The 10,953-nt window shown below is 47.4% G+C and overlaps 1 protein-coding gene across 1 annotated transcript; it reads left to right on the plus strand.

Annotated features, from left to right (window-relative positions):
• Positions 1 to 6,671: 6,671 nt before the first annotated feature.
• LOC123101593 (uncharacterized) lies at positions 6,672 to 7,714 on the plus strand. Its single transcript, XM_044522974.1, has 3 exons — positions 6,672 to 6,937; positions 7,033 to 7,226; positions 7,324 to 7,714. Exons 1-3 carry the CDS (start codon positions 6,812 to 6,814, stop codon positions 7,562 to 7,564), a joined length of 561 nt encoding a protein of 186 aa, XP_044378909.1. The 5' UTR covers positions 6,672 to 6,811; the 3' UTR covers positions 7,565 to 7,714.
• The last annotated feature ends 3,239 nt before the right edge of the window (positions 7,715 to 10,953 follow it).

The raw sequence follows: 10,953 nt of genomic DNA on the forward strand, positions 1-10,953 counted from the left end.
ACCCCTTTAGTTTCGGTTGGTGCCACCAACCGGGACTAAAGGCCATGTGCTGCCCGCGTTGCGGCACGAAAGTTTAGTCCCACCTCGCTAGCTGAGGGAGCTCGAGAGTGGTTTATAAGCCCCAGTCCCGTTGCCCTCTCGAGCTCCTCTCAAATGCAGGCTTACGGGCCTAAACGCACCATATGCTGTGGCCTATTGGGCCTATTGCGGGCCTGAATCCTGGCCCATTGTTGGGTTTCTAGTCGTATTCAGGCTGTGGTAGCCCTTTAGGTGGCACTTTTTTTATTTTATTTTGATTCTTCCTGCAGCTGTTTTTTTAGTCCCACCTCGCCAAGCGAGAGGCACTCGCAGCTGTTTATAAGCCCTGAGTGCAGAGACGATGACGAAGAGGCCCAATGCTCCTGCATGTTGGTTAGCTTCAAGCCTTGAGGAATACGGTAGACTGCACAGAGCTATGTGCAGTGCAGTTGACACTATTTCGAAAGGCTTGAAGCAAATTAACAACCATTGCGCCTCTTTTTTATTTTTAATGACTTATTACAACTGAGAAATAAAAAGAAAACAAATAAATATAGCTGAAAAGAAAAAAAAACTATATAGAAAACTACTCAGAAATGAATTGAAGGAAAAAATAGTTGTGATTAACTGTACTAAAAAAGGAGCATAGATGATTATTTTTAATGACTTATTACAACTCAGAAATAAAAAGAAGAAAAAGTAGTTGTGATTAACTTTACTAAAATATGAGCATAGATGCTTATTTTTAATGACTTATTACAATTCAAAAATAAATAGAAGAAAAAATAAAAAAAATAAATAAATATAGCTGAAAAGAAAAAAAACTATATAGAAAACTACTCAGAAATGAATTGAAGGAAAAAATAGTTCTGATTAACTGTACTAAAAAAGGAGCATAGATGCTTATTTTTAATGACTTATTACAACTCAGAAATAAAAAGAAGAAAAAATAGTTGTGATTAACTTTACTAAAATATGAGCATAGATGCTTATTTTTAATGACTTATTACAATTCAAAAATAAATAGAAGAAAAAATAAAAAGAAAACAAATAAATATAGCTGAAAAGAAAAAAAACTATATAGAAAACTACTCAGAAATGAATTGAAGCAAAAAATAGTTGTGATTAACTGTACTAAAAAAGGAGCATATATGCTTATTTTTAATGACTTATTACAACTCAGAAATAAAAAGAAGAAAAAATAGTTGTGATTAACTTTACTAAAATATGAGCATAGATGCTTATTTTTAATGACTTATTACAATTCAAAAATAAATAGAAGAAAAAATAGTTATGATTAACTTTACTAAAAATGAGCATAAATGCTTATTTTTAATGACTTATTACAACTCAGAAATAAAAAGAAAAAAAATAAATATAGCAGAAAAGAAAAAAAACTATATAAAAAGCTACTCAGAAATGAGCATAGATGCGTTTATAGAGAAAATTCAAATTAAATTCATAACAAATTTCAAGAGAAATTCGTATGACTTTAGCCTAAATTCCCTATATAAGGGCATTTATTTTCATTTTCAGAGGAGCTCAATAAGGCAGAGAGGGAGGGGCTTATAAACCGGTCCGATTCCCCTTCGATTGGCGAGGTGGGACTAAACTTTGGCCGCAACGAGGACCAACCCTTTAGTCCCGGTTGGTGGAATAGACCGGGACTAATGGTCGTCCTTTGGTCCCGGTTCAGGCCACCAACCGGGACCAATGGTGGTGGGCCAGGAGCGAGGGTCATTGGTCCCGGTTCGTCCCATCAACCAGGACCAATAGGTCCAGACGAACTGGGACCAATGGCCCACGTGGCCCGGCCGGCCCCTGGGACTCACGAACTGGGTCCAATGCCCCATTGGTCCCGGTTCTGGATTGAACCGGGACTAATGGGCTGGACCGGCCTGGACCATTTGCTTCTTTTCTACTAGTGTAATTATGAAAACCAAGATCCAAAGAGAGGAGTGGCTGGATGAGCAGCAGGGTATATCGAACAGTACAGTTAACACCCAAGGGCGGTCCTCAATTTGGAAGCTCCAAGCTCCCTCCAAGCTGAGGGTTTTCGCATGGAGGCTAGCTCGACAGTCGGTCCCACGGGCGACGTTCTTCACCACAGAAACATGACCTTGACACACTCATGTGCATTGTGTGGAGCAGCAAATGATTTGAGACACAGCTTGCTTAATTGTAGTATGTCACGCAGCGTGTGGGCGTTATTGGATGAGCTGATGGTTGAACACATGTGCCAAAACACTAATCCTAGCGCCAAGGATTGGTTGTTTGCTCTGAGCGAGTCCCTCTCCCAAATAGAATTTACAAGGACGATCGTCACTCTTTCGGTGATTTGGAGCTCCCGAGGAAAAGCTATACATGAAGGTATTTTCCAGAGCCCCTAGTCTACGCACGGTTTTGTGAACTCTTATTTGAATGATATTCAGTTTTGCAGAGAACTACCGGGACAATGCAAGGAACTACTTTGGCTAGACCGAACCATTGGATCCCTCCGTTGCCTAGCTATGTAAAGATTAGTGTCAACGTTGTGGTTTTAAGGAGTGCGGTGTTCGGCTCAGTGGGGGCGATATGTCGAGACCAAGAGGGGATGTTCAATGGAGCTTCAACTTTGTTCTTCCCCCGCATAGTTGACCCACCACCTACCCTCAGGACGCAGCTTCAGTGACTTGATAAAGCCAAGTCTCACCGTAACTTAGCCCACTCTATCAACCGCTCATTAAAGACCCAACGTACCGGATTGATCCATATTTCAAATGAATTTTCTCAAAGTGTTTAGAAAAAATTGAAAAAATTACAATAAATCATAAATGTTTCGTCTAGTATTATGTGAAAATTTCAATCCATTTGGATGTATCGCTTGTGAATACACATTTTTTTATTTAATCACAAACCATACTGTTTGACAAGAGAAAAACATCGAGGGACTCGGGGGGGGGGGGGGGCAGGAAAGAAGGGAGTGTGTTTCTCTCATACGCCGGGAAAGAAGAAATGAGTATGCGGGCGTGCCAGTGCACCATAGTACACAAAGAAAATAAGGTACGGGAAACATGTATTTCATTAATCTCTTTGGATAAATAAAATTACAAGATCCCATAATAAAAAGGTGCGCTCCATGGCCTACTAGCGCGGCCGAGCTGACTATGGCGATTGTGTGATCTCCTGGTTCCCGGGGCCTCGGAAGACTACCGGTTAATTACTCCCGCGGGTTGCTCCGCGAGATACCTCCGATTGAGCTGTGTGGTCATCTTCGTCGTCTTCGCTTCGTGTTCTCCATGCATGATGATGGTGATGTGTGTGTGGGCGGCGGCAGAGCCCGTGTCCTCGTCGGTACACGCGCCGCGAGTAGCGTAGCCTTTGCGGTGGCCACGCTCGCCCTCGCCGTCGTGCCTCGTCGGTCTTGGCGGTGTTGGAGGAGTTGTTGTTGGGGTAGCATGGATCACGCTCGGTTCGGACTTCTCGACGACCAGTAGCTTCTCGGGGTGTACAAGGGTCAACGCCCTGCGGGAGTAATTGTCGATAGAGACCGGCGTCGGTGTATGACCATCGCGTTGCTCGCGCCAGCATGGCCTGAGTGGTCGACACCTCGTCCCGGTCAGACGCCGAGTCCAAGGCAGTCGGTGTCGTCAAGACGTCGTCTCACGAGTTCGTAGAGGAGCAGTGTCGCGAGCAGGGCGTGGACATCGCCCTGGTGTGGCACCATCTTCTAAGGAGAGGCCATGGACCGCCACGTGGTCGACATCGGCTTCTTCCTGCTCGGATGACGACAGCGAACTAGATGTCTTCGTCTCCTCTAAGCGCTTGACGTAGACGATGGTGAAGATGTTGCAGCACGTAGGAGAGCTTGGTCACGAGTCGTGAGGGCTCCAATGGCTTTTCCAGTGGGCAAAAGGTTGACAAACGTGCCACCCTGCCATCAAATGACTACGTGCATGGCACATGCACGTGCAATGGCCACCTCGCGGTGCACAGCGACGCGTTCAGGAGCGCAGCACACACAAAGATGATTTCACCGGCAAGAGGCAGACTAGAAACTGAGACTGGCCAGCCGGCGATCAGTCTTCATGCGTGCACTGGTGCTGGGCCTTATACGTGCACCTGTACGTAGTGTACTCCGCCAAAGATGTTCAGCTGCTCTCCGCGTACACCACAGGCGATGGTACTCGGGAGGATGGCACCATCCAGTCCCGCCGAGGTGTGGGAGAGGCGCTGCGCCGGCATCAAAGTTAGGCCTCGTCATCCTCGACCAAGACACAGGGCAGCATAGTATGGTGTGCTCCGCGGCTCCGTCATTCAAGGCCCAAGCTCGATGTAGAGGGCAAAGGGTGTGTGATGATGGCGATCTCCGTGGCGTCCACCTCCATAGCAGCAGCTTGGCGACGTCGGCGGTGGGCGGCGTCTCGGCGAGCTCTGTGTCAACATCCTTACCGCACCGCCATGACGAGGTAGATGCGAGTGGTGATGGTGATTTGTGTGCCGTTGGCCTCGATCGCTGGCTTGACAAGAGCGCGAGCCCCGGCGACTCGTTGTCTTTGTCGAGGAGGTGTTGAGTGGGGCCGGCCACCATGGCGCCGACCTCTGGGGCGCCGACCTCGGTGGCGTCAGCGTCCGTAGCGTGGGCTAGGTGAAGAAGAGCTCCGGCGATGCGTCGTCCTCATCGAGTGGTGATCAGTAGGGTCGGCCTTCATGGCGTCGACCTCCGGGGCATCGAACTTGGTGGTGTCAGCGTCCGTAGCGTGGGCTTGGTGAAGACGAGCTCCGGCGATGCGTCGTCCTCATCGAGTGGTGATGAGTGGGGGCGGACACCATGGCGCCGACCTCCGGGGCACCGACCTCGGTGGCGTCAGCGTCCATAGCGCGGGCCTGGTGAAAACGAGCTCCGGTGACGCGTCGTCCTCGTCGAGCGGCGATGAGTGGGGTGGCCACCATGGCGTCGACCTCTGGGGCATCGGCATGGCGACCTCGACGGTGGGCGGCGTCGTGGCGTGCTCCGTGTCGTCGTCTTGGTCGAACCGTCGTGACGAGGTGGACAGCAGGTGGTGATGACGACCTCCTCGTCGTTCTTTGTGACGCTGGCTTGGTGAAGACCACCCCCGGCAACGTTGACTTCATCTTCCGGTCCGGCGGCTCCATCTCCCGACTTGTGTGCGTGCATACTATATGCCAAGAAAGAACTAGGGAAGAGATTTGTTAGATCAAAGTTTTACCCTTCGGAAACACGAGTTTGACCTCCATGGTGGTTCGCCTCCTCGTCCTCGCCTTGCTCCCGGGATGCAGCCGCCTGAAACTCTGCCAGAAGCGATCCACTCCGCGCCTCCGGCCGATGCGTGAGGATTCTACGTGCGCTCTTCCCTCGGCCTGGCCGTGAGTCCCGATTGATGGGTGCGTGGGTTGTGAATGGATGGATTGCTGCGTGGTTTGATGAATGGATGTGTGCGTGAGATGACAAATGGATGGGTGCTGGAGGTGTTGTGCGATGGATGTGTGTGTGCGTGAGTTCCTCTCCTCTGGCCGTGCCTCTCCCCTCCGCGAATGGCCTTGTGCCTCTGTATTTATAGGGAAGAGAGATAGGCAGAGCGCGAGCGTTTGTTCCGATATTCGTGGGAAGATAGAGATCAAATCCCGTCTACGAGCTCCGTTGGTGCTTATCTTCTCCCTTTCTTAGCGCGTACGCCTGCACAAGGAAAACAAAACCAAACTCGTACGTACCTGAGCTACACAGCTGACCGGTGGGCCTGGTTCATTCGATCGCCATCTTCATCTTATCTCCGGGGTTTGCTGGTTGAAACAACCTCAGGTATTCAAGTACGTATACACGTGCTCGCCGGCCGGTATATACGGGTGCATACAGTATGTTATCTTGTGGGCGTGTCGTAGATGTGGACTCGGCCTTCTTATTGTAACCTGCATGTGTGTATAAGTCTATGCCACGGAGCATCAAGTGCAAGTATACATTGGTTAGTACGTGAGCAAACTCAAAATGCATGCATGCACGTACCATTGCATCGAGGATCACCTAATGCGTGTGTGTACGATATACATCTAATATAAAACATAGATGTGTATAACTTGCAATTAAAAAAATACATTTTATACTTATATCTTCTGAAAATGGTAATCACAAAAATACGTCGAACACATACATCCAAATGGGTTGAAACTTTCCCGGAATACAAAATGAAACATTTATGGTTTATTGAATTTTTTTTCTTTTTTTGAACCCTTTAAAAATTTCAGTATGAAAAATAGGTTAATCTGGTAGTACGTCAGATCTTTAATGAACGGCTGGTAAAGGCGGCTAAATTATGGTGAGACTTGACTTCCAAAAGTCACTAAAGCTGCGTCCCTACCCTCGAGGTACTTGCAACTCGGGAGGCGTTAGCTCTTGCAGATGACACCTACTCTCAACGGATCTTCGTGGCCTCGGACTGCAAGACAGTAGTTGGTACTATCAGAAGTGGAAGTTTGTCTCCTTGCGGCGCGGCGGTTAATGAGATTAGAGATCATATGTCTAGTTTTCATTCTTGTATCAATAGTCACGACTTTCGAACCTCGGATGTTGAAGCTTCCAATCTTGCTAAGTATGGTCTTATTTTAGGAATTGACCGTCATGTATGATTAGGCCAATCCAGAAACATTCTTTTCGTCCCTGTACATATGGTAACGGCGCGAGGTGGTCTCAAGAAAATAATATAATACGGTTCCTGCCGTGGCTTCCACCCTGAGGGCCAAGAACCCTAGCCGCACCAACAACCAACAAGACCAGACCCGCAGGGGCCGTTGACCGAAGATGGCGATGGCGGCTCTCCGATGCGCAGCCGGAAGGAGGCTGGCCGGTGGCGGCCGCATGCTACCGCCGGCGCTCAGCCGGCCTCGTCCCGCCGCTCCCGGCTTGGGCCGCCCGAATCTCACCCAGGTGGTAGTCCCATCTCGCAATCCCTAGCGATCCAGTCCTTTTTCTTAATGAAAATAATATACGTCATCTGTGCCTAACTAAGGCAAATGCCGCAGGCCTTCTCATCGCACGGGAAAGAAGAAGCCGGGAGGGAGGTCCTGGAGCAGATCCAGGCGAAGAAGGAGAAGCTCTACGACCTCATCCTGCGCCACGGCTATAAGCGCAATGACGGCTCCATGTGCTACTCAAACGTCCAGCTCATGCACCATCTCTCCGCGCACATCAAGCCTAGGCCCGAAAGCATCGCGTGGTACATATTTTCTTCGAACATACGCCCTTTTTTATTGATTTATCTTTAATTTTGTATTAGTAAATAGATGAATAAATGTTCGTTGCATGATATTTAGGCGTTACCTTCGGAAAGTACATAGCTTCTATATTCTTTGGATGTGCTTAAGCCCTGGCGTAAGCGCCTACGCAATCTGGAATATCTACAAAGCGGGGGGCAGCGGCAAATCCGCTGCTCAGCGCCGACATGAGTTAGCCGACAACGAATGGGGAAAGAACTTGGGTGCTGTTCAACAGGGAGGAGATGAGTTGAGGAAGAAGAATTGGATCGGTCAGGGGGAAGAAGTAGTTGTCTGCTGAAGCTGAAGAACTCAAGATTGTCAATGGACTGATGGAGGTGTTGAATCTTGGCCGTGAAGTTGTTGGATAATCGGTTGATAGTCATGTCTTGGAGAATTCTCTGACGTTGTTTGATGATGGTTAACTGATACTATATTAGTTATTTTGTGAGATTTGCTTGTCCATATGGTTGTGGTGCTCTCTGCATCAATTTTTTTAGTGTAATAGAAATATTTATATGATGTATATTATATCAGTATAGTATGTAAATAAAATATAAGAAGGTACAAAACAAACAAACTTTTTATTTTCACTTACATTGAGCCAACTAAGTTCTCAGTGAACATTAGAGCCGATATCATTACTTCAAAACCCTGTCAAAGTAATCCGTAGAAATAAAAAAGTTACCACTCTACAATTTGTAAGGCTGCTTTTACCATTCTAAAAGATCACTTTGGTTGAAGAAGCTACTTGAGCTATATCTGTAATATGGAAGTTGGACAATGTCTTCACTTGTCCGTCCAACGGTGAGGGCACCGACTGGGCTATGAACGAGTAACGCCTCCGAACGATATGTCTGCCATGCAGGTTTCTTGAGCGATTTATTAGCTCGCCCCGTGATAGCATACTGTTGATCTGATCCTTGTAAACCTCTCCAAAATCATAACTCGGTGCACCTACAATGCATTGGATGGTTCCTCCTGCCTCATGGGAAACAAGTAGATAATTAAAAAGTAAATTCTCAACTAGATGGCATCTCCATTCTGCTTTTGATGCGTTCCTGATAAATCGCTTGTCAGAGTGATAAATCGGTCCAAATGATAAACGATGAAGATAAGGCATAATCTTATCGGTCATCCCTTTAGGGAACGGCATTGTTTCCCTTTAGGGACCAAGCCGACCGGCTAGGTTCCAACGGTCATTAGCGGCCGTTAGCGCGGCGCTGTCACCATTGTCGGCTAGCGCGCGATTGGCCACGTCAAAACAGGCTCATTTTTCAGGTCAGTGTTTTTTTGTCACCGTGAAAATTTCGTTGCGGTGCAAAGTGTCACACTTTAAAAAGCGGTGATTTTCGAGAGTTATGACGCTAAAGTGGTGTTTCTGTGCGTTTTACTCGCTTGCTTCGGTGACAACACATGGTTGGTATGACCCTTGCAAACCTCTCCAAATTCCACCCTGACCAAAATTCTCTTTTTAAACAAGCCTAATGGCAGAGCCTCCGAGTTATGTCAACCTCCAGCAAACTTTGGGGGGCCAAAGCGAATTCGTTATGTATTCCAACTGATGCTGCAAATTATATTTTGAACGTCATGCACGTAGACACGCACGATGAAACCGCATTTTATCAACTGCGCGTCCATCTCCCTTAATTAGCGTGTGTTGCTAGTTCTTGCTAGTTAGTACAAGTCCTCCCATCATATTGATCTTTGCCTGTCAATGTCAACAAATGAAGAAGGGAAGAGGGATACGAAGGACCTTGTCAGGAACCTCATTACTGCAGGAGAGGAGGGGTTTGCTGAAGTGTTAACTGACGAAGAGGCGTGACATGAACGAAGAAGCTCCAGGAACAAGTCTCAGAAACAGAGGAGAAAACAGAGCACTCAAAGTTTTCTCCTCTGTTCCCTCAGGTGACGGTGACAGAGACTTCGAGGAGAGAACGGAGGCCAACACACTCAAGCTCCCTGAATCTGATGCCTGAAAGGGGAATGCCCTTCAGCTCCAGTCCAAATCCTAATAAAAAGTCATTTTTTTTGTACAGGTAGATCCATGTTCTTTGGATGCAAAGGTCATAAATCTGTTCATGGATATATCCACAAAGTCTATAGATCCATCCAATTATGCCTCCCAAGTTTTCAACTTTGAGCAGCAAACACATCTCAAAAGTGGCATCCTAGCCTTGAGTAGTGGGTTGTAATAACCAAGACGGGGCATCCTAGCAACAGGATGTGCACCTGCTTGATCACCACAAGCAAGCAAACTGGAGCTGTAATAACCAAGACGGGGCTTGCACCTTTTTTTCACGGTAATACATGTCTCATTCATATAAAAAATCATAGTATAAGCCATGTAATACACCGACCTAACAAAATTGAAAAGACAGTCTTCTGCTTCTTTGCACTAAGAATCATCAACCAAGAAGTGAAACTACAATCAAGACCGGATAATCACCTAAGCTTGACATCAATGCCGTCATCCGCCTCCAGCTCCACAGCAGCAGTCACCAAAGAAAAGAAAATTGTGGATCACCTGCTCATCAAAGCTCGACACGACTCCATCACTGATATGCAGCTTTGCGGACCTCCAAGGTGGCTCACCAAAGAAGAAGTCATTGTTGTTGAACGAATCCGACCGGGGCAACACACCGAACACGCGATCAAACTTTAGATCTGGCACCCATGCACAACTAAGAGGCTAGAGAAGAAAACCATACCTGCCAGCCACCAACTACGAACCAACCACACGAGTCGTCTTTCAGATGTTGTCGATGCAGATCACCACCTGCATCCGCTCTTCGATTACCTCTCAAAATTCGAGTCGATGCTGGAGCAGACACGGTCGCAACGGAGGGGCCTGAGGACACAAGTCCACCATAAGGATGTCGCCACCGTCACGACATCTTCACTTGAACAAGCTAGTTACCAAATCTATCACCGACCATAGAGTTGATAGCCCCCTTAGGGAAGGAATTGGAACTTCTTTATTCAGGGCCCGCCGCCGCTGCCGCTGAAACCAAGACGTCAAATAACCCAAAAACTTAAGCTACTAGGTCCCTAAAATCTAAAGCTACCCGAACGCACATGTGGGATCCGGTGACCCTCCTCAGTACCGATGATCAAAAGGTCATTGTCAGAGGGGAGCCGCCGAAGGAGGACCATGCCGGAAGACTGGGCTTTCCTGGCGGTGGCTAGGGTTCCAGTCGCTGCGCACCGAGAGAAAAAAAACACTCAATTAGATCGCCCCACGGGTACGACTCGGGCCGTATAACAACGTCATCTTTCTTATATTTAGAAATGACCGGTTAGGGCTTGTTTGGTTACTTATAGGGGAACAATACTCACTCTAGTGGAAAAGGAACATGTTCAGCGAGTGATTTCTTGTGCCTCCCGTGGAGCCCCCGTGCAATAGAGTGGTTTCGATGGGATTTACCACGCCTTGCCCAAACCAAACGCCACAATTAGAATCCACATGTTTATACCCAAAAACAAATCCACATGCAACTGTTCCCTCCATGGCAATCCAGTGGGCCTTAATAACCAAACAAAAAAAATATGTCACCAAAAACAATTGAGAGTGTATCCCGTGCAACGGCTGAACTGGTGCACCGGATGCACCAGTACATTATGGGCCGCCGGATGGAGAATAGATGAACGAGATGCATCTTAACATGGGCTGCGGTAGGGGTGCAGGGC

This window comes from Triticum aestivum, chromosome 1B (genome assembly GCF_018294505.1).
Source record: "Triticum aestivum cultivar Chinese Spring chromosome 1B, IWGSC CS RefSeq v2.1, whole genome shotgun sequence".
In the NCBI taxonomy this organism is placed as follows: domain Eukaryota; kingdom Viridiplantae; phylum Streptophyta; class Magnoliopsida; order Poales; family Poaceae; genus Triticum; species Triticum aestivum.